The 25,095-nt window shown below is 40.1% G+C and overlaps 1 protein-coding gene and 1 non-coding gene across 4 annotated transcripts in view; one reads left to right on the forward strand and one right to left on the reverse strand.

The window, feature by feature from the left end:
- Positions 1 to 25,095, reverse strand: part of GABRB2 (gamma-aminobutyric acid type A receptor subunit beta2) — a 213,522-nt gene that overhangs the window by 32,895 nt on the left and 155,532 nt on the right. For all 3 annotated transcript variants that reach the window (XM_066341518.1, XM_066341515.1, XM_066341517.1), the window contains 3 exons: positions 7,906 to 8,043; positions 6,001 to 6,153; positions 2,170 to 2,414 (listed from right to left, as the gene is read on the reverse strand). In XM_066341518.1, the coding sequence (XP_066197615.1) occupies positions 2,170 to 2,414; positions 6,001 to 6,153; positions 7,906 to 8,043 (536 nt within the window). The remainder of the gene's footprint in view (positions 1 to 2,169; positions 2,415 to 6,000; positions 6,154 to 7,905; positions 8,044 to 25,095) is intronic.
- On the forward strand, positions 19,390 to 19,465 carry TRNAA-CGC (transfer RNA alanine (anticodon CGC)). The gene has a single exon. It is a non-coding gene; the product is annotated as a tRNA-Ala (tRNA).

Raw genomic sequence — 25,095 nt, forward strand, 5'->3', positions numbered from 1 at the left:
TTTCTTTTGCCTATTGACCCACAATTATTAAACAGAGAGTAACTCATGAACCTGACCTACTGAAATATTTCTTTAGTGACATTGTGCTAAATAGTAACTCCAGATGTCATGAGACTATGCTTGTTAATCAAAAGAAGGAGGAGAAACAATATGACTTAAAGAGTTTTAAGACTTGGACAAACCTCTTGTTTCTGGGATTCAGTGTCTCCTGTTTAAAACCAGGGGACTAGACTAGACAGAGCAGGGGTTTTTTAGCTTAGTGATATTGATGTTCTGGGATGGCTAATTCTTTGTTACAGGCAGGCTGTGTAACACAAACACACTGTAGACGTTCAGTAGCATCCCTGGCCCCTACCCATTAGATACCAGTAGCAATCCCCTCCCTCCACTTTTGACAATCCATCATATCTACCGACACGGCCAAAGATTCTCTGGGGACAGATCTGCCTGTGTGTTTTAAGGACCACTGTTCTAGAAGAACTCCAGGTATATCTATTGTTCCCTCAGAATCTATGTTTGAACTGTGGGTCCAACTTTAACCAAGAGGGTGAGCTTGTACATCTCTGTGGGGCACCCCCATCTCAGCTCACTGAATTTGAATCTCTCCGAAGCTCTCCAAGGCTCTGTTTGCTGTAAAACTGCCACTCTCTGGCTCTCAAATTTGTCATTTAAATGCAAATTGGTATGAAGAAAAAAATAGGATAGATGCAAGTGAGAAAAAGATCAGATGTTATTAAGTCAGCTTTGCATTAAGCAATTGATTTAGCCTCATTTCCAATGGCCGTCCTATGAGATAGCTTTTATTTATTTATTCAGTTTCTTTTCTTTATTAAGGCCGCTGTATCAGGACAATCACAAAATAGGTTTAAATAGCGCTCTCCTTTGATAACCTGAGCGAGCCATTCTGCTACGTTGGAATCTATTGACAGTGTTCAGTAAGTGAAACCTCAGACATTGGAAAGAAACTGACAGCTTCCCAGACCTGAAGATCATTGGCTTTCAAGAGCCATACTTCAGATGAGCATCTTTACAAATACCATCTCCCAGGAAAGGAATGCCTTTGATTAGATAATAGTCCAAAATCAATGATCAGACTTATGGATACGTGTTAACAGTGAGTCACAAGCTTTCACTGGATTTGCTCCAACTAAAACTCAATGGTAGACACCATTTATGGTGTTTGCTCCATGGGATTAAGTTGACATTGGAAATATGAAGTCATCCATTCAATAATTAGAGGTATGGTTAATAGTTCCAGATGGTTTAAAAGTACTACTATTCTCCTAGTTCCAGCACTCTGAACTATGATGCCCAGGAACACACACCCCAGGAAAATCACATCAGAATTTCTGGGGGAGAAACCCAGACTTCAGTATTTTTAATGTCCCCCCAGTCATTCAATCAGACACTGAGGGTTGAGAACCATTGGGAATTATTCTTCGACTATGCCTGACTTAAGCAGGATAGTGGTCCAATGCTCCAGTGACTTTAAGTGGTACCTGTGCAAGGCATTGAGCACTTATCTGTCACTTAAGGGGAAAATAATTCTTTTCTCCCCCTCCATTTCCCTTTCTATCCTTCTGATGACTTCAAGGAGAAAGTCTCGGCGTGTTGCTGGGAGGTCTCAAACCCATCTCTGCACTTGGTTATCTCCTTCTAAATCAAAGCCAATGCAGAGGCCAGGCCCAGAGACTTCGTCTAGCACAACCTTAAATTTAATCACACCATTACATTTTTACTTATTTATACTTACGATGATCTTTTAGCAAGTAATACCAATTTATGTGATATGAATATAAATCAATGTAAATAATGTGAGTAAATTTAAATAAATACAAAGTAAATAAGAATACTCATCACGCTCACATCCTGAAAAAGTCACAAAGGTGGTTTTCCAATGCCTACGGTGTAGGCAACCCTCGTGTTCGGTGAAGGACATCTCGGGCATGTGCTGTCAAAGTGAGCACACGGTAAAGGACATCTAAGTGTGGTGTCACGAATTTGGGCTGTCATTGTGCCTTCCTCACTGATTATCTCAATGATTTGGGGAAACTGCCCATTCTCTTCCCTGGGGCCTTGGCTTCCTCACTTGTTAAATAAGACGTTTCACCTGGATTGCTGGCACTCTTTCCCGGGTTTAGGAAGCAGAGGGCTTGCCCTCCGGCTTACCTTGTTGACATCCAGGCGCATCTTCTCGCTGTTGGCGCTGGCAGCCTTCTCCGCGGCCTTCTTCTGGCGCTGGGGCCCCCTTCCGAAGAAGATGTAATTGACCAAAGCATACTCCAGAAGGGCCATGAACACAAAGACAAAGCAGCCCATCAGGTACATGTCAATGGCCTTCACATAGGGGATTTTAGGGAGGGTCTCCCGGAGGTGGGTGTTGATGGTGGTCATCGTAAGGACAGTTGTAATTCCTGGCGGGAAGAAAGTGAGAGTGAGGAGAATAATGCTCCTATTTCCTTGCTGCTCTCGTAATAGCTGGATGAAAGACTGTCCTCCTTGACTCATTCATAGATACCGCGACATATTCACGGGGCGCTTACTGCTTACCAGCTCGGGGATAGGCCCCGGAGACAGGCAGAAATCACTAAGTTACAGTACACATTAACCATGTTAGAACCCTTCTTTAATTAGATTTTCTAGATATATATCTAGTGGGAGGGGAGTAAAGACTGGATTAGCTGCTGCCGTGTTAGACACATGTGTAGACTGAGTATTGGAGAATACGGAACAAACCCTGCTAGCCTTGTGACACGGCCAGGCAGAGAGCAGGGGGTGAGATTTGGAGCTGCATTTTGAAGAATGAGTGGGAGCCACCCAGGCAACCAAGGGCTGAAGGTCAAAAGTGACATTAGACCTAAGGGCATTGGTGGTGGAGAGAGAGCTTTCTGGGCACAGGGAGGCTGGATGTGTGGGGTGAAAGGGTACAGCTCACCGAAGGACTCTCAAGAAAGCCAACGTGGAGACGTGAGGATGTAATAGAAAGAATGGCGAGGACAGGATGGTTAAGTAAGGCTGCCGAATGGAGAACCATGTACACACAGCCTATGACGACTTTGAACTTGAAATGATAGGCAATGTGGGGCCACTGAGCAGCTTGAAGCAGGGAGCTATAAAGACACACTGTGTTTGTGATAATCCCTCTGGTAGCAGTGTGGGGAGAGAGAAGCATATAAGGCAGGTATACAGAATAAAAATACCTGTTAAGAGTTTTTCAGAATAATCTGTTATGAAGAGGAAATGAAATAATCACAACAGTCCTACAATCAATCAATGCACTATATAGATGAGATAGGCAAATGATTGTAAAAATTTGGAAACTGGAGTTGGAGGGTAATAGAGAAGTTGAAATTTAACCCTCATGGTTCTAGATTGGACATGTAGGCATGTAGAAATAGGTAAATTACATAGAAGAATTACAAGATTTTTTATGGAAAATGGCACCCTAGGTGATGGCACGTGTAACTGTAATTATTTGTTCAGATGAGTGAGCATCTCTTTGGTGGGGAGTGGTTTCTCTCAATGGTATAATTGAAGGGATGGACAGAGATCTGCTGGACAAAGCCCTGGGGGTCCAAAGCCCTGAGTATGGTAAGTTCCAGCTTTGTAAAAATAGACAGAAATCAGGGTCAAGATCACACCAATGGAAGGTTATACCATCAACATCTGAACTGGAATCTCTGATTCAGAAATCTGTGTCCTTAAACACTACGTAATAACCTATCCCAGAAGTTAAGTTTCATTTCTATGATTTTGTTTTTTGGAACATAAGTTTCCTGATTTATTTACTTTCTCTAATAACATCATAATTTTTTGTCTTGGTTTTATACATTCTCACAAAACATACACAGAAAAAATAAATTGAGCATTTGTCTCTGAATATGGCCAGACAATTCTTGGTCTTGCTTCAGAGCGAGGTGTCTTATACAGTTCTCATGTCTTTTTTACAAGATTAGTCTTTTGGAAACATTTTCAAATTTCATTTTTCCTTTAATTATGTTACCTGAAGATTATCCTGTATGACACATATAGTATATCATAAAACTGACAATGCTGCTTTTATTGCTTGTCTAAATCTCATTTTAAGGTATTTCTGACCAAGCAATAAATCGTTAACATAAAATAAAAAAAATTATTTTAAAAGTAAATAAATTACTTATTGTTTCTGTAGTAGACATAAAATAGAGTACACGTTTTCACTTTGAAATGAGATTGTTATAATTTTCATTAATTCCTCCATTCAGCAAATATTTACTAAACACCATTCACCATGAGAAACACTACAGATGTGATAGAATCAAAATTAGGGATGGACCTTTCTCCAAAGAATCTTTCAGTACCATGAGGAAAATGACACCACAAACCAAGTAAATATAAGTTATAATAGTGGTTGGTCGACAAAGGGGAGCTCTATCTTATTTTAAGAGGTTAAATCACAAGGACTTGACTCAGGACAGGAGGTCACTGCTTCTCCCTTCCATCCTTGAACTGCCACAGTGTAAGCTCAACAGAGCAGTGAAAATGATCCCTTTCCAATTAAAATCAAATCCCGTTACTTCTTCACTCAATGACTGATGGTTCAGCATACAAGAGAAGCCCTTCTGCTGACCTCCAAACCACTTCATATTCTTTTTCGTCCCCTCTCATATACATTGTCTTTACTTCAGAACTTTCTCTGCACCTGCCTCTCTGGCCACCTCATTGACATGCTCATGGCCTGAAATTTTCTTGTCCAGAAAACTGTGGCTTTTTGTCCTCTTCAAGTCTTCATTCCACTGACGATTTCTGAGAAAGGTCTACCCCAGCGGTTCTCAACCTGTGGGTCGTGACCCCGGCGGGGGTCGAACGACCAAAACACAGGGGTCGCCTAAAGCCATCGGAAAATACATAATGCATATCAGGTATTTACATTCCGAATCATAACTGTAGCAAAATTACAGTTATGAAGTAGCCCCCCAAATTATTTTTTGGTTTGGGGTCACCGCAACATGAGGAACTGTATTGCGGGGTCATGGCATTAGAAAGGTTGAGAACCACCGGTCTACCCTGATAGTTCTAAACTGCACCCCCTGGCCTAACCAACCTCCCCCTACCTTATTTCCCTCCATGGACTTACCACATTATATACTTTGCAGGGCTATTCAATCTGTTGTCTATCTTTTACAGCTTTAGAACATTACTTCCAGAAGAGCATGGCTGTGCCTCCAATGCCTGGTATATCGAGCATGGCACGGAGCAGGTGTTCCACAAATACCAGCTGAATGAATAACTACATGATTTCACCAAGGAAGTAACAATTGGATTGAGGTCTCATGGGGTAGGAGTTAACAATTCAACATTTAAAGGGATTAGAACTCAAAATAATAAAGATTGTGTAAAAGGTCATAAATTTACCCTACCTGGAGTCAGTGACATAAAACTGTCCATGAAATCTTAGTTTATTCTCTTCCTTTTGTCTTATGACAAAAGAGAAATCGAGCATAAGTGATGCTATAGATGATTTTCCAAAATTTTAACTTGGTTTTCCTCTGCCGTGCCACTCCGAAATATTCATAATGCTTTACAACTCTTTCTGCTTATCTATTTGTTGCACATTAGTTTCTTGGTTTCTTGCTCAGAGGAAAAAAAAAAAAAAGATGGAAGAGAGGGCTTCCCAGGTAAGGAAGCACAGATACTAATTTAATAATTATCAAGCAATATTACATGAACTATGCTTCAATAAAAATATCACACTGATGAGACTAATTTCATTACCAACAGCTATTTCATTAACTAATTTTGACATGAAAGAGCTTTAGTATGTGTTTAATTGATTTGATGCTGAATCAGATCACCCGAAGTCTCAGAGTCAAATCCTTGTAATGCGTGCAGTCTGGTTTCATCATGCGTCACAGATTCCAGGGGAAGAAAAGTGTGTTTGTAGACACACACACACACACACACACACACACACACACACACACACAGCCAAACTCCACAAGTGGATAGAAAATGGCTTACCTAATGCCACTCTTGCAGCTGAAGCGTCATAATTAATCCAGAAGGAGACCCAGGAGAGGATGGTGATGAGGATGGAAGGCATGTACGTTTGCAGGATAAAGTAACCAATGTTCCTCTTCAGCTTAAAGCTGAGGGACAACCTGGGATAGGAACCTAGAAAGACAGTTTTAGGATATCAGCATTATGCATCAACACTTGTAGGACACTTTTCTTTAAAGGCCCGTCAACAGTTTGGATGCCTTCCTAACTTTGATTTTAGCTCCCGCTGAAGAGCACTGTCCTCTGCAAACGAGGTCTGAGAACACTGGGTCCGTAATCAGCAGGAGTGACTCCATGTTGACTATATCCCATACTCATCAGAAATTAAAAGGATTCCTGGTTTTCTCTGCTCAGCCTCGTCCATGGATCAAAGATACTCATTCTCTGTAACTGTGATGACAAGACAATTTGGGACAGTCCTTTTCCTCTCTCAGGTGTTTCTCTGCAAGTCTATCCAAGTTCTTTTTTGGATATAAGAATAGACTGCACACTGAGATGAGAACAGAAGGCATCTCTTCACAAAGCCCCAGGATGATTTTGAATCTGGGAGCAATGGCTATACTTCAGGTAATGAAGCAGCTCCCTGAAATTTTGTGAAGGTTTTCATGTGAATGCATTATTACTTTTCCCCTAAAATCACTGCAGCCATCAAAGTTCTAAAGGGACCCCTGATACACTCAATGGGGGAGACTCACTATTCCTGAGTAATAGCTGTGGGGCATATAAGTAAAGGATCACATTTCTGAAGCGGGGTACTGTGATTGTGATCTGAGATTCACTCATTAGACAGTATATCTAACAGGACACAGTTGAAGAACATAAATGATTCATAATGATAAACAGTGTGTGTGGCTGGGGGTAGGACATTCTTACTAATTGAAAGAAAGCCTTGTCTAGCCTTGGGCTAAACCAAGTGTCATAATATTAAAATGAGAGTATTTTAAGTAGGAACTCATTTCTACAGAAGTTCAGAGATTCGAAGTACTTCATACTTAGGAAAAGTTTCTGTTATTATTGTTCTTTTTTTTTTTTTTAAGCAAGAGGCTACATTGATTTCTTACTAAGCCATATAACTCTTGCTTGAAGTTCTTCGCAGGGACAGGAAGTGCCTGAATCCTCAGCAGAGGAGAAACTCCACATGTATAGTTATGGTACTCGCTCTTTCTAATGGGGAATTCATTTCAATGAGAAAAACACATAAAGGGCGGTATACCTATGGGCTTGTTATAGTTCTCCTTAATGATGATGGAGCAAATTACTACCTTTCCGGGCTTTCTTGCTAAAAATTTGTGCTGATGAAACCGTGTTTGGCAGCCTAAATACTGGAAGGTTAAGGACGATGAAGGCATCAAGATCGTCTCAAGGTCTGAAAGGGTTTTTAGCTCCAAAACGGGATGTCGCGCTCCAGAAAGAAATTCCTACCCTTTGATGGAAGTGTGCAATTCTCTTACCCTATGCTCTTTAGAGTATTCATTCCACTGTGGTCAGACTTGAGTGAACTGTGATTTGGTTATCCCTAGTATATCGGAAAGAATTATGATCAATTCTGTGAGATGCAGAAAAATGGGGGAACGAGTGACCCAGGTCTTCGTTTTGTTTTACATTCTGTCTCCAACAATTAGTCCCTTCTCTGGCCAATGAGAGACACAGGGATAACTCTCTCAGCTTTGCTGGGAGTGCCTTCCAGAAAATAACTGTATGAGTTTCAAATAAGCAGTGGGCTTGATGGGGAACTGGAAGGTTCTCAGCAGATCTCAGTCTGTAGGGTCACCATCCTTCCCTGGGACCCAACCCTAAAATAAATGAACCCCTTCTACCAAAGATGATGAAGACCCTTTTACCTTAACCCTCTTCCCTGATACAAACCTGTGGAAAAAACGACCTTCTTGGTGATAAGTTTGTAATCTACGATAGAGAACTGTGGCAGTTCAATCTTGGTTACTCCCGTGACCGCGTTATCGTCCCCACGCCAGTAAAACTCAATGTCATCGGTCGTGTATCCATCTGTCAAATAAAACACATTCACACACAAACAGGTACATACACAGAGACAAACAAAGACAGAAAGAATGAAGTTTAGAAGAGGAACTATGTGAATGATAATAGCTACAGCAAAAGGCTATTATTATACGTTAGGTACCATGCTAAGAACCTCAAGCTCATTACCACACTTAGTCCTTACAACAAACTCATGAGGAAAGTATACTTAGGCCCACAAGACGCATCCAAGACTTAGGGAAATGAACAGCTCACATTAAGTCTTTGAACCAGGACATGGCATAGTTGGGACTTGGACCTAGGTTTATCTGATTATGAATCTCATTCTCTCAAACATTATTGTATTATGACATAACCCTGGATGGCATTCTAAGAGAAGACAGAGAAAGAGAAAAATCATTTACATTATCAGGACAGCACTACATGCTCTCAAACTCTCCCCCAATATAAAATATTTATATTGATTATATTAATGAATTACAATGTATTTGAGTTTCAAGTCAGAAGAGAAGTGATTGTTAAGAAGTAAGTCATCAATATGTTAACACTCATAGACAGGATCTCCAAATTTGGTTTTGCAGCATATCTGAATTCCTAGAATACGTCCTCAAAACAAACCTCAAAGCAACATTGATTCCAACACTTGTAATAAATAAATACAAATGCATGGTGCACACTATCAATGCATAGTTAATTTATGAGGTATGCTTCTATTCATTCAACAATTGTTTACAGAGTGACTATGCTCATCAGTACACAGATGCTGGGGACAGGAGTCTATATAATAAAGACATGCCCTCTGTTATAAGGATATTTTCAAATATCCATGGGGCAGAGTAGAATAAGCACACATATCCTAAGCAGTAAGCGCACATATAACTGCAATGAATAAGCACGTATTAGATTGTAAACCATGTTGTACAGGGAAGCATGTAATGAAATCTTGTGAATATTAACATTATACAAACTATTCCACCCACAGCCCCTGCCTCCTCCCAAAAGCATACATTATCTTTGTATATCACAGTCTTTGAATTCTTCAAAGGACTTTTGCATTGGCCCTGGCCAGTTGGTTCAGTGGTAGAGCATTGGCCCAGCGTGTGGAAGTCCCAGGTTCAATACCTAGCCAGGATACACAGGAGAAGCACCCATTTGCTTCTCCACCCTTCCCCCTCTCCTTTCTCCCTATCTTTCTCTTCCCCTCCTGCAGCCAAGGCTCCATTGGAACAAAGTTGGCCCGGGTGCTGAGGATGGCCCCATGGTCTCTGCCTCAGGTGATAGAATGGTTCTGGTTGCAACAGAGCAACTACCCCAGATGGGAAGAGAGCATCGCCCCCTGGTGGGCATGTCAGGTGGATCCTGGTCAGGCACATGCAAAGAGTCTGTCTCTCTGCCTCCCCACTTCTCACTTCAGAAAAATACAAAAAAGAAAAAAAAAAGAAAGAACTTTTGCATCCCTATAGTTGAATTGTTACAAGTATAGGGAATAGGTCAGATATTGCCCCCCCAATTTCAAAAGCAACAAAACAAATAAAAAACCTGCTTAAGTTCTTTGCCTTCTGACATGTGTCTAGTTATTGTAACACTGGGGACCAGAATGACAATCCTTTGACTCTTAGCTCTTATGGTTTTGAATAAACCACATTTCCTCCAAAGACAGAGTCAGATCTCAACAAAAAAATGTAGAAACTAATCCTTTTTCAAAGAACTGCAATACACTTGATTTGAACATTCACCTCAACCATAGCACAGCTTAGTTAATATCTCATCATTTTTAGAAATCTGCAGTCCTCCTTGATAATAGGAGCAACACTTTCTATCTTATGCAGAAATACCATTTTTTTGGAAACATGATTCAGACCTGAACTTCTGGTTTTGCAACTATAGGCTTTTGGATTAGAAATAGCTAAGGATTTTAAAAGGCTTGTTTAGTTGAAAATATCATACATTATATTGTAATCGATATTGTAGAGTTCTACTATATTACATGCTACCAACATTTTTATTAGTATGATCTCATTTAGAGCTCTGTGTTTTGTTAGACAGTGTCCTGCTTCATATAAAACTTTGAATTTACAGGAAAGCCCAGGTATTAAGGGAATGACGTTGTAAGCAGATTCTCAGAAAAGAGCTTCTCTCTCCCCATTAATCTACCTCATTATATTCTTTATCTAATCCTTAGAGCTGAGACGTCTGTCCCAAAGGCTAACTGCTTGTTTTCTATGATTGTAGCTGTCCTAACATGACCACGGGAATGCTCACAGTCCCGAGTTTCATCTCAAATATAACCGCCTTTCTCACGTGACATTTGCAGGCATCTCTCAGTTATGAAATTGTTTTACGTGAATGGCAGTTCTACTTTTGATAACGTAGTTTAAAATAACAAAAGGGAAGCAATTTGCTCTTAGAATTCATTGAGATAGTTAGAAATGCATCATGAAATTGAATTTGTGGTAGATAAAGATTAGTAATGGTATTAATAAAACCAGAAGGCATTTTTCTTTCTTTCTTTTTTTTTTTTTTTTCCTGAAGCTGGAAATGGGGAGAGACAGTCAGACAGACTCCCGCATGCCCCTGACCTGGATCCACCCAGCACGCCCACCAGGGGCCACGCTCTGCCCACCAGGGGGCGATGCTCTGCCCCTCCGGGGCATCGCTCTGCCACGACCAGAGCCACTCTAGCGCCTGGGGCAGCGGCCAAGAAGCCACCCCCAGCGCCCGGGCCATCTTTGCTCCAATGGAGCCTTGGCTGCGGGAGGGGAAGAGAGAGACAGAGAGGAAGGAGGGGGGGGTGGAGAAGCAAATGGGCGCTTCTCCTATGTGCCCTGGCCGGGAATCGAACCCGGGTCCCCCGCACGCCAGGCTGACGCTCTACCGCTGAGCCAACCGGCCAGGACCCATTTTTCTTTTTTAAATAAAAGCATTTGTCAAATGCAACCATCTTCAAAAGAAGTGAATGAGAAGATTACACCTAAACTAGTGAAGAGTGTGTTTCTGGTGCTCCAATGTCCACTTGTATCCACCACCTTTGTTCGTCACTACAGATCCAACGGAAGCTCTTTGTAGCCAGAGGTGATACCCATAGCATTTTAATATAGTTGTATAGGAGATGCTTGTTAAGTTGTTTAATAGGTAGAAACAGTATTATGAAACAGACTTTTATAAAAAGGCAAGACATTTTGAAAGGTGCTTGATGGACACTACCTTTAATGTATAATTGAATAAATAAACTAATTACTTAATACACACGTGTATTTCGGCAATGGTGGTTTATTCAGATGCTTAGCATTGTGAAAGTATTATTCACATTTAGACATCTGTCTCTTGTTCCCAGCACAATATCTGGCACAGAGTTGGCATTAGCTAAATATCTTCTGAATGAATAAAAAAAAGAGACACCCAGTAATAACATCACTCTTAAGAATAATCCAAGGGTTCTTCATTATAGAGTTCTCTTTACGTAACAGTTGAGCAAGTTACCTAACCACTCTTTGTCCATTTTGTCACTTGTAAATTGGGATCATCATCATCATCATCATCACTATCATCTAATAATTACTATTCACAGAGTTTTTATGCAGGAAAAGTGAGTTGCTACTTATAAAATAGTTACCACAGTACCTGTCAGATAATACTTTAAAAGGTTAGCAGATACCTTCTTTTTTAAGTAACAATTTTGAAGAGAAACTTAAACAGCTTGTATGTAGTTACCTGCCCCTTTGTCATTGTTTTGTGACCACATACAAGGACGTGCACAATGAGACACCTAGTTGTTTAAGAACACTGATAGAGCCCTCTAAAGTATTTGGAAATGGTAATAAAACATTTGAAGGTTATTTTGATATATAAGATTTTGGGAATCGGATACCAGAGAGCAATGGATTGTATATATTTCTTGGCTAGGGCTGGTTTAAAAAACCCCAATCTTCTTGACTTCATTTTGGGTTCACCATGTATAGAATACTGCAGGTGGAAAGAAAACCCAGGTTCTTTTATCACCAGTTTCTGAAGATGAAAGACTAACAGTCAGGGTGGTCAAGTCCAAAGCCAGCTAAAAGCAGACCTAGTTTTCTTGTTTTCTTTTTCTTTGAATCTTCTCTGAAGGAATAGTTAGCATCTCTCAAAGTGATTAAAAAATACAGCTTATGCAAATAAATGTGACCTGACTTTTACAGCTTTCATAATAATGAGTGAAAAATAATTAGATTTCTTTGAAAAGATATCAGAAGGGGGGACACACTGGAGATCCTCATTAATGTCTTGCAAATTAAATTCATATTTTATTCATGGAATTCTAGAAACTGAGTCATTAAATTATATTGTATTGTTATCATTAAAAACATAACCCAGATAAATTCAGATGGCCTACAAGTAAACCAAGATACACATTTACTGGAAATTACCTGGAGGAATTAAAACTGAATAAAATGTTACAAGTCTCAGATCAAAACAGATAAATATGTAAATTTGTAAATCTATATAAGACATAAATGATAGACATGCTGTCTTTCAAATATTGGTAGAAACAGGTAGTGTATGAGACCTAAGGAGTAAAAATGCCATTTGAACATCATTCACATAATAACTGAACAGGTTCTCACAATTAGAACATAATCTTATTATATAACGTGGCATTTAAAAAGTTTTTTTTCTCTCTTAATGTCAGTCTACATGTCTATTTTGTTATCTACTAAGTGAATATTTCATGTTAGAAGGGATTAACTGTACAAAGAATATGAATTTGTACCAAGAATTGAAACAGTGGTAACTAGTGAGAACATTTAGAACTAAATTACCAATGATGTCATTTTTTTTTTCAAGTGAGAAATTAAAGTGACTTATTGTTTTCTTGTTACTTATTTAAATTGAGTCCCTCACCTGACCTGTTGAATGGTCTAGAGCCCTGGTCTGGAAACTGAGGCTCACGAACCACATGTGGCTCTTTGGCCCCTTGAGTGTGGCTCTTCCACAAAATACCACGTGCGGGCGCTACCTCTATAAGGAATGTACCTACCTATATAGTTTAAGAGTAAAAAACTTGGCTCTCAAAAGAAATTTCAATTGTATTGTTGATATTTGGCTCTGTTGACTAATGAGTTTGCCGACTACTGTCTAGGGCCTTGATGGTGAACCTTTTTATAAAAACCGCCCACTTTTGCAGTGCTGGTCAACCTGGTCCCTCCCGCCCACTAATGGGTGTTCCAGCTTTCATGGTGGGCCAATCGTGGCATCATTTGGTTGCTCTGCTACTGCCCACCATGAAAGTTGGAATGCCCACTAGTGGGCGGGAGGGACCAGGTTGACCAGTACTGCAAAAGTGGGTGGGTTTTATAAAAAGGTTTGCCATCAGGGGTCTAGGGTAGTTACCTATTTCTATTTCCTATTGTATCTAACATAGCAATAGTTGTAAAATAACACAGTAGTTGCTTTAACTTGTTAATTCTCAGTCATCACAACTCACTGGTGACAATGGAGAATTATGGGCTACTGTAATTGGGATAATTCACACTAGTTGTGGATGGTTATAACTTTTTAGGAACTATCTTATCTTAAATTATCTGCCCTTTATATGTCTATCACATCACTTTAAGAACATTTTTGAATTGAACATCTCATTGTAAAAAAATTAGCATATTACTGCCCGATTAGTATTTAAAATTTAATGTGGTTACATTATCAGTTTTTAAGTAACTACTAGTAAAAGTCAATTTATATTTTAAGGAACATTAATCTTATTCAATGTGTTTCATGCATAACGCGTCTATAATTCATATACTTGAGAGTCAAGGCACATTTTGGCCACCTCTGATAGTCACAAATATTTAACAAAGTTTAGGAAATGCCCCAATAAACAATATGTTTCATTTTACTTCCTCCTGGAATTTCCCAACCCTATTTGACCAGATACTATTTTTTTAAGAATATAAAAGATGCCCACCCAGGTGTAGTTCAAAAGAGGCTGGGAGTAGGTCACACATTTTAGGCTGAGTTAGTTACTGTCCTCCGAAAAGCCAGGTAAGCCCTCGAGATGGCTCCCTGTTCCCCAGAATGATATCTTGCTTCTTTAGGGGATTAATTTTATTTTCCTCTAGAAAAGTTTCTAGGTGAGAAGAAAAACATTTGCAAACCACAGAGACCAAATTGCCTTTTAATGGAGCAAGGCAGACAAGCCTTTGAGAGAAGCAGCACCAGTGAATGGAAGAAGGCAAGCATTTCCATGGCTCCTTCGATGACCACTCAGGAGTCTCTCAGCCACAGTCAGACCCATTGCGCTCCAGGCAGAGGCCCGGATGCCATGCAAAGGTACGAGGTTGAGTACACTCAACGGCCCATTCAAGTTGCAGGGAGTTTTCGAGAGCAAGAGAGACACACTCATCAAACACAACTCTGTAAATCTGCAGAGAAAATGCTCCAAAGACACTGGGTGATTGCCCTGACTCCTTAATTGCATCTTATTCTTCACTCTGCTCTTTAGATGGACTGCTAGACACAATTTTGGTGCTGTCAAATCATTTCCAGACCTCGAGCCGCTCAAGATAATCAGCCTAAGGTAAGTCAGACTTGATTACCTAGTGGCATCCTGGTAAGGACACCATCAAGGAATAGCCCAGCATTCGGCCCACACCAAAGATGACCTATTTTTTTTTTTTTTTTTATGTTATTACTCTTTCCAAAATCAGGTCCTATGATGTAAGAGAATAGGAAATCAATCAAGATCAAGTAAAATGTCAGATTTTGTGCTTTAAAGATCATTTCTTAATTTGAATTTCAATGCAATGCTAGTACTTGTTGGCTCTGTACGGAAGCAGGGTGATCTGGTGGCTGGGCCTGCACATTTCTTAATCTTTCTTTCTTATGTCTGGAGAGATGAAGTAATTAAGCAAGTAAGATAAACCCATTAAAAATTTAAACAAAAATAGCCAAACAGCAATAATTACAGCTGCTACTTATAGAGCCCTTCTGTATTAGATGTTGCCTTAAATTTAGAATCTTATAAACTAGCTTGGGTCATCCCTTCTACCCAGTGATGTATTTTCCATGTGCCTGAGCCCTAAGCCTGAACTAATGAAGAAGAGGCAGACAGTGTTTGGCTGAAAGGGTAGATTGATGCTTCTCATGTTTAATGTGTATAGAAATAACCTGGAAATCCTTTGAAAATGCACACTCTGGTTAAGTAGGTGGATTCTGCAGTTCTAATGAATTCCCAGGTGGTGTGAATGCTGTTGCCCATGGATAGCAAATTATTTGGAGATTTTTACAGAGAAAGTCAATTTAGCTCGGTATGGGAGTCAGGCATGGAACGTCTGGTCTCTAGCCCAGTCCGGAGGGAAAAGAACAACGTTTCTTCTGAACAGAGGTTTTATAGGCTCCAAAAGTAAAATACCTTTTTCCAGTCCTGCCTCTCTGACATGGGACAGGAGGTGATATTTCTGATGCTACTTCTCTTTATTAGTCTATCACCTTTGCAGTGATACCAGAGAATGGAGAAATGGGGCTAGGTCTAAAGGTTTTCTGCGGATATGTATTTGTATCCATGTCAGTTTTGTGTGAATAGTTAGTCTTATTAGGACCAAGAATATTCTACCTTGGCATTAGCTCTCTGCATCTGTTTTTTTTTTTAATTTTTAAGACTTTATTTATTCATTTTAGAGAGGAGAGAGAAGGAGAGAGAAGGGAGGAGCAGGAAGCATCAACTCCCACATGTGCCTTGACCAGGCAAGCCCAGGGTTTTGAACCAGCGAAGTCAGCATTCCAGGTCAATGCTTTGTCCACTGCGCCACCACAGGTCAGGCGAGCTCTCTGCATCTTTTATTTATATTCTTCATCAGACCCATCAATTACCTCAGGTTTCCCCTTTTTATCTATGCTATCCATGCTGCTATTATTTCTTATTTTAAAATTGGGTTGCTGATGCTATTTCTATGCCTAAAAAAATAAACAAAAACAGGATGAAAAACAAAAATATGGAGACTTCCTTGATGGCCTTCTCAATAGGCCTGGAATTAAATGCAAATCCTTAGGCATTAAAAGCCCCAAATTGGGGCTTCTATGTACCTTGTAGCCACATCTTCTGTTACATTTCTTCTTCTTCCAAAGCTCCCATCTTCTGCCCAAACTCTCCTGGAATCCTTTGACTCCTAGGCCCTGGTTCAAGTTATTTCTGTGTATGTCGCTTCGCTTCAAGTTACAGAACCTACCCATAATGCTAAGCGAGGGCTTGCTGTACTCCACTGTGAGTTCTAATTTAAACAGAGAGCATGCTCTCTGAAAGCTGGAACCATGGCTTGGAGTGGAAGGGTGGCAGATATTAGATATTAGTACATTTGCTGAGACAGAACGGGACTGTTTGATGAGAGGGCTTCTGTGAATGGCAGGAGAGGCCCAGGAGGTGGGTGGCGTGGAAGCCGCTCACGCATGCACATACGCATCATGAAACATGGCATTGCTATTCTGTTTGGGGGAGTCAGGAAGAATCTACCGAGCTGATCCAATGCAAGGGGTGTTTTAAATCGCCACTAACATCTTTAAAGCCAAGGGCTTCCCGAGCATTATCTTATCTAATCCCTTTGAGGCAAACACTGTTATTATCCCTACTTTACAGATGAAGGAACTACTACTTAAAGAGGTAAGTGACTTGCCCAAATGTCAGAAGTGGCAAATTGACCCAAATCCTCTTTAACACCGAGTCCAATTCCCCAGTCACTCTATCTACTAGCTCACACCATTATTCAAAGCCACATTTTTAAATTATTCTGTCATGTTGCAGAAATGTGTCCATAATTATTCTCCTCAACCCTTTGCAATGTTCCTGGGCAGCTCCTCCCAATAAAAGGTAGAGTATTTCCCCACACCCTGAATCAGAGCTGTCCTTACCACAGTTTCAACACAAGAAGCAAGGTGAGTTCCTTCTGAGCTTGGGCCGCTGGACGCTTGGCACTTCTCTAGCTTTTTTTTGAACCTACAAGGGACCTTCCAGGGATCACGAGAGAAGCATTATTTTACGAGCATTGTTTAATGGGAAAGTTAAGGAAAGCTCTAAATAATTCATTTTCATTTCAATTATTAAGAATTCCCCAGAAATCGAGTGCTCTTGTTTCCTCTACTGGAAATAAAAATAATTCACTTTTGAATAGCTAGGGACTTTTGTGTGTCACGTGCCATTTAAGTCCTGAGGATAGCGCTGAACTGGAGACTGTGCTCCCCACCCCATTTGAAATAAATCAAGTTTAAGTACTAACACCAGAAATAACAACATTGTGCTGATCAAAAAAAAAAAACAACAACAAAACAACAATAAAAGGTAAAATAAATAAATAAATAAATAAATAAATAAATAAATGCGATTATAGGGAAATATGTCACCTAAATCCATGAGTTTACATCCTACAAATGACAGAAGCAATTTCCGTACTCATAGAGTCACTCGCTGGTCACCTCCGCCCATACCCTGTTCTCTAAATCGGGTGAAACCAATCTGGGTGAAAAATGTGGAAGCCCCTTCTCCGCACTGTTGGTTATTAACAGACACAGAAGCTTTGCTCTTCCTCTAACCCAGGGATAATTAGGTCAGTGATTTCAAACTAATAAATATGAAAAGCAAACATAATTTTCAAAACGGTGGGGTGCATAGTTGAGGTTTGCAAGCTGTTGCCGGCCTCCTGAGTTGTAGTTCTAGCATTTGCACGTTGAATATCTGCAGCGTGGCTTGTCTAAGACAAGTTGCTTCAATGTCTAAAAATAACCAAGGCAATGCCTTTGATTTGACAGCAGATAAGTCCAACGTACCTGGTGCCTTAATGCTGATCCTACCAATCCAAATCAGCTTTTTGAGTAGAAGCATGGGTATTAGTAACTTAAGTATAAAATAGCCAATATTAAAGCACACTATCCACCAAGATTTAATAAAACAAAACCAAAAACCCTAAGTACTAAAACTTATTTTCTTAGTCCCTAAGGATTTATGCAATTGCAGATAATAGGGCAATTTTCTGACTGGAACGAAACTCAATTGATTTTCAAATTCAAGGACAGTTTCCTCCAAACCACATTATCTTTATAGAACTATAAGTTTTAAAGGACAAATGGTTTGCACAATGAGAGGAGGAAAAAAAATAAAGATCTGATACTACCAACACAGCAAATTTGGATTTAAGATAATAGTCCTATGACTTAAAGACTGATTCATCTCAGCAATGTCCTCACTTTTTGGTGAGCCAACCATTTACACTAGTACTTGTTAAATATGCTTATTCTACAGGAAGTCTAACTGCATCGGCACATCAACAAATGTACCGGCTGGTTCTGATACATGATCACACTTTCATGCACAGAGAGAATCTCTGCTCTCGAGTTTGAAAAATTCCTTTAAAAATTCAACAACGTTCTAGGGCACACATATCTTTATATTTCTTCACATATGGGTATCATGGGGACTTTGGGACTCTGGGACTTCGTATCTGAGATAATAGACTTCTCCTCTGGCTCAAAGCACATCCAAATTTGTTACTTCCATATGTCTTAAATAACACTCTAGTATGTTCTGTGGGCTCCACTCTCTTCTCTCACTAGTAATATCTTATTCAAAATAAACCAAAAACATCCTTAGTAGATATGTCATTTAAAACCTATCAGGTTAATAACTGACTTAAAAAAAAGAGTTCTTGACATAAGCCACATCAAAATATATAAATTCACAGATGTGGAGACATTTGGATGGTTCTTTATTTAGATGGGAGCTTTGCTATTGTGTAATATGTATGCCAGTGTTTGGAAGTTTATTTAGCATTCATACTAGAAAGGAATAGGCCCTTTTGGTTCATGCTTTATTCAGTGATGATACTTTTATAAAGTGTCTTATTTATATCAGAGATGTCTTACTCAAAAGACATACTCCTGTTATTAACCTATTGACATACTACTTTAGTTCTTATTCCTTATTTTGTTATCCTCGAGTTTCAGCAACAAACAAGGCACTGTGATCGCTACGTGGTTTTAAAATAAAAGGAGCAAAAATGAGGTAAATGAAATTCAAGAAGCAGAATTTAAATTTAAAACAGAATGTAGAGCCAAGCACATATATCCAAAAAGTAGGATCAGATGAGGACAAAGGAAGATTGATGTTTTGCTACATTTTTAAAATTTGCAAACCTACCTGAATTTAAGCAAGTGGGTCATTGGATAGGCTAAGTGGACACCATATTTGAAGATCTGTTGTAACAAATACCCACCTGAATAATTTAACGTCTTCTTAAAGTAGTAATCTTGAACTAGGAGAACCTACATGATCTGAATCTGCCTCCTCTCCCTTCGCAATGTATTCTAGAGATACGGCATATCAAAAAGGATGATGCGGTCCTGGCCGGTTGGCTCAGTGGTAGAGCGTTGGCCTCGCATGCAGAAGTCCCGGGTTCGATTCCCAGCCAGGGCACACAGGAGAAGCGCCCATCTGCTTCTCCACCCCTCTCCCTCTCCTTCCTCTCTGTCTCTCTCTTCCCCTCCCGCAGCGAGGCTCCATTGGAGCAAAGATGGCCCGGGCACTGGGGATGGCTCCTTGGCCTCTGCCCCAGGCGCTAGAGTGGCTCTGGTCGCAACAGAGCGACGCCCCGGAGGGGCAGAGCATTGCCCCCTGGTGGGCAGAGCGTCGCCCCCTGGTGGGCGTGCCAGGTGGATCCCGGTTGGGCACATGCGGGAGTCTGTCTGACTGTCTCTCCCCATTTCCAGCTTCAGAAAAATACAAAAAAAAAAAAAAAAAAGGATGATGCGTGAATAAATTTAGATGACCCCCTAAAACCAGCCTCAGTGGGAACTGCTCCTCCCCACAGCCTCCGCTGAATCTGGACTGTTTTCCCACGCCAGCCAGAGCTGATTATAACTGATTGGATATCTTCTCTCGGCTAGATCAATCATGTACATTTGCTAAGAATCTGGAATCTAAATATTAGAATATGAAAAGGTCATGATCCGGAAAGGGAGGGGAGAATGAGGGACACAGAGACCATAACGGGCTATAATATAAGAAAGTGGGAAAAGTCAATTATGCAGAGACAGAACAAAGAAGCAAAGAGGCCATGGAGAAAGGTTCATGCGGCTCCTGAAAATAAAGTAGGAGAGAGGTAAAGAGAGGCACGGACAGAGCTGGACTCTGCCTCCTAAAACCTCGGCCAGGCTCCACTGCCTAAAGCATCTTGGATGTCTTTGGGACCCTGGATATTCCCGAATAATCTTAGATACCTTTTCTTCTGGGATGTCTCTGCGAATGCTTGTTATGTTCTTATTCAATACCTATTTATTGAAGGCCTACTCTGTACGTGCGTGGTTCTCAGCACTTATGGCATATTAAAAAAAAAAAAAAGATGAAAGAAACAGCTGTCTTCACTGTGAATGCATTCTACCAGGGGACCAGAGAGTAAGCATAACACACTAGTGAATTATATACCATGTTAGAAAGTAACATGATTTATATGCTATGGGCAAAAATGTAGAGCAAGGTAAGAAGCACGTAGAGTCTTGGGAGGGGGCGTGTAGGTTGCAATTTTAAATAGAATGGTCAATGCAGGCCTCCTGGTAAAGGTGACACATGAGCAAAGACTTAAGACTGATGGAGAACTCAGTCACGAGCCTTTCTGGGGGAGAGCATGTAGGTAGATAGAGCAGATGGATCAAAGGCCCAAGGCTGGGATGGTGACTGGTATATTGGAAGGGCAATGAGAAAGCCAGAGTGGCCAGAACAGAAAAAGCAAGGTGAATGTCTAGAAGGTGAGGTCAGGGAGGCTGTGGGAGAGGGGCTATGTAATATGAAATCATGTCGGTTATTGTTTGGAATATAATTTCTATGCTGAGGACTTTGGGCAAAGAAATGACAAAATCTGGTGTGTGTATGAAGAGAATTGTTCTAGCTCCTATTTGACAAGGATCAATATGGGGGTGGGTGAAGGGTGAAGAGGGAAACCCATCAGAAGGCTTGCAGTAATTTAAGTAAGAGAGAATGGTTCCTTACAGAATGGTGGAACCAAGAGGTGGTGAAGCATGGTGAGGTTTTAGACATTTCCCAAGTCCCAGCTAACAGGGTTTCATGTAGGATGTGAAATAAAGAGAGTGGATAGTTATAACCCAAGGTCCCTGTCCTGAGCCAATGGAAGGACGGAACTGGCATTGAATGAGATGGGAAGGGGGAAGGGCTCTCACATTACAGATTTTGGCAAGAAGATAAGAACTTTAGTTCGGGACAAACAATTGGATATATAAAGTCTGGTGTTTGGGAGAGAAATCTGGATTGGAGATAAATATTTGAGTATAATCAGCATATTGATGATATTTAAAGCCATGAAACTTATGCGCTCATCTAAGGAAGAACTCCAAGAACCGAGTCCTGCTGGGCTCTTGTACTAAGAATTCAGGATGAAGAGAAAGAAGCCACAAAGGAGACTGAGAAAAAAATAAGCAAGACAGGAAAAACAACAACAACAACAAAACAAAACCCTAGAAAGAGTGTGGTTAATAAAATCACAGGAGGAAACTGCAATAAGAAGGGAATAATAATCAACAGGGTTGCAATAATCAACAGGGTTGGTTACAGGATGCTGCTGTAACACATTGCACAAGATGAGGACAGAGGAGTGCTCACTGGAGTTAGCAATGTGAAGGCCATTGTCACCCACGACAAATCCAGTTTCGGTGGCAGGGTGGGAGAGGAAGGCGTACTGGCATGGTTTTACGATAAAATGACAAGAGAGGTGACTGAAGTGATTTTGCCACCAAAGGAGAAAGAGAAGCAGCATGGTGGCCAGCAGGGTTTGTTGAACAGGAAAAAGTTTTGTTTTGTTTTTCTAAAGGTGGAAGAAATCCTAACTGCATGCATGTAATCTCGATGGGAGCAATCAAGAAAGAATTAAAATCTGGGGATGTAGGAACGAGAGGGCGACTTGCTCGAGTCATCCCCTTGAGTGGGCAGGATGAAGGAGTTACATTTGGATGGAGACATGCTAACAGCAGGGGAAAGGCAGATGTGTGGGTGTGGATGCTGGAAGGTGGACGGAATATTCTAAATTCTCTTATGATGACTCAGTTTTCTTAGGGAGGTGAATCTTTCGAGGCCCAGATGAAACGGCCACTTCTAGGAGACAATTATCTGTAGCCCATATTAAATTCCCCCTTTCCTGAAAAAATGAAAATACCATGTGGCATTTTTTATAAAGTATTTCAATTTTTATAATCATTCCTTCCTGACTGCTTGCCTCGTTTGCTGAAGGGCTTTACTTAATGTGTGGCTCACTCAGGGTACACATATTACCTCACTGGATATACTTCACTACTGCTGCCCCCACCACCATGTTTAATAACCTAGAGGCATTTTTAAATAAGCAGATATTGTTATGCACATTCAACAATGCAACTGGAAGAGTATTATGATCACAGCTTTACAGATGAAGACTTAGAGATACAGAGAGGGTAAGACACCTCCTTGAATCAACTGGTCAGCAGCAGAGCCAGGGTCCTACCTTTTGCCTGTCTACCTCCAACGTGTCTTCTTATGCAGTATGCTTTGAGCCTCCCTATGAACTGCCTTGTTCACGTCAGATGCCCACGAGCCCAAACTAGCCCACTGACACAGCAGTGCAATGAAGATGTTGAGACTATGATGTTTTTTATGTTTAATCTTGTTGCAAAGTGGGAGTCGTGGATGACTCTTCTCTCTGTCTCTGGAATCTAACCACGTTACACAATTTGGCTGGAGTTATGCTCAGGTGGGCTTTCTGCCTGCACCCAGTAGGTAATAAGTACCTCAGGGGTCCAACAAGCTGGCATTGGAAGTTCTCAACTCGCCCAGAATGAGTTCTTTGAAGCCAGCTAAGTTGGCACTTTTATGGCAGGGAGCAGTTTGTTCTGCCCCATTCCCCAGAGACTCACTGTTATAAAAAGTAACCTAGATTCTAAAGAATACAATAAACCATTTCAAAAGGAAATGACAGTCATAAAAAGGGAATCTCTTTCAAAACTGCATCTAAAACGAAAAGTATGACTGGCACAGTGAGCTCCAAGCCAGAATGTTGCTGATGAAGCAATGGCCCAAGAATATCTATTATCTCTCCACCATCTAAGAGCTTCTAGGTTTCCTTTGCTCTTAGCTATGAAATAGGAAAGTGATTGTTCTCCACATTTGGGTACTTGAATCTCATTCAAGTGGATGTGCACAAAGGACTATAAATTTAGAACTAATCATTTGACATTATCTGAACAAAATCAGCAGAGATCTAATTTAACCAAAGAAAACTTTCTATCTAAATGCCAGTCATCTGGGTACCTTGAAAGCAGGAATAACATTCACAATTGTCCTATTCAGCACATGATAAGTGCTCAGTTAATTCTTCATGGAGAGAGTGTATGCATGCACGTATGCATGGATAAATGAATGGTGCTCCATTTTTAATAGAAAAATCAGGGCATGGTTACTAGGACACTTTGATTATTTATCTACTCTGTTGTTGATAAAGATTACAGAAAATTTGTCTGAGGAGAAATCTACCCTTAGCAATTCAGATATTGCTCTAAGATATATTACACTGATAAGAAAAAAATCGATGAGAAATAATAAATGTATTTTCTAATCTATTAATTCTTCACGTTCCCAATTAGGACTCGCTTGATATCAATAGCCCACATTAACTTCTCTATCCTTTGGATTTCCTTAGCTTACAATTTAGCACTTTTATAAACTATTTCAAATTGTAAACATGAGAGAAATTTTCTGTATATGATTTAAAAAAACACATTAAAATGTTATAACTGAAATCAAACACATGGGGTTATTGTGATGGTGAAATGAGATAACCCACATGAGCATGAACAGCATGAGCCCTGGCACATATTAAGAGTTCAATGTTGGATATTATTTTTGTTGTTGCTGAAAATTCAAATAAAAGGTTTAAAACAACCGATCATATATTTTGAGTTTGCTAAAATATGAAGTAGAATTTTTGTCCCCAAAAGCAGTGGCTAGGAATTATTATCTTCCAATCTTTTCCAATTTGTACATTGACATTTCTGGTTTATTTGTTGTATTTAATTCCCCTCTCTCCTCATTTCCTCCTAACCGCACGGTTCATTTACATGCATGTGTTTATTATAGTTTGTATCTTCTTCAGTTGTATTCCTTAAAGCCGAACTTTTTCTTATCTTCAAAACACCCCAAGAAATATCACTGTGAGTGTCAGAAAATGTTACAACATGTTTCAGAATTCAGTGGGAATCACACATATATCTAAAGATGAAGTTTAGCTTCAAAACATTAACAACACCAGGAAATAGTTAAGAGTTTCACGGCATTAAATGTATCCTGCAAAGATAAGGGGGCATTTCAATGGGAAATTTTCAAGATTCATCTATAATAAAACTTTATAGTCCATCTGTAGTCAAGCAATTCAGCAGAGGCTCAGTTCACTGCAGAGAGCATACCTGATGAAGAAAACCCCAAGCCTATTGTCTAATATGCATGGGCTCTCCCCTGCATTGTGCTTTAACCTTGTGACCTCATTTCACACAAATAAGTTGTTTAATTCATGATCCAGTTCTCACAGGCAACACCCTCCCTCCCCCTTCATACACAGTTCCATCCCCTAAAATATTTAAAAGGCAAAATACAGAGAAAAAACACTTAGAAAAATGGAGAAAAGTAAAGCTCTATTAACTAAAGATAAATATTTCCAGAAAGTACTAATACTGTTCTGGAATTATCTGCTGAAATGTCAATTCAAGTGACAAATGGTCAGTTATAGGCCAAGGATTTGATTAGAGACTTCTAAAGTCACTGCGTTGAGCATTTCTGGTTAGGGGATGGGATGACAATTGCAGCGAATATCTGTGGTGTCTGTAGTACCCGGCAAGATCTTACAATGAATGAATGGATAAAGACGCAGTGTACATATACAATAAAATATGATTAAGCCATAAAAAAGGAAGAAAAATAGCTATTTGCAACAACATGGATGGACCTTGAGGGCATTATGCTCAGTGAAATAAGTCAGAGAAAGACAAACGCTGTAAAATCCCAGTTATATGAGG

Source organism: Saccopteryx leptura, chromosome 6 (assembly GCF_036850995.1).
Source record: "Saccopteryx leptura isolate mSacLep1 chromosome 6, mSacLep1_pri_phased_curated, whole genome shotgun sequence".
Taxonomy (NCBI): domain Eukaryota; kingdom Metazoa; phylum Chordata; class Mammalia; order Chiroptera; family Emballonuridae; genus Saccopteryx; species Saccopteryx leptura.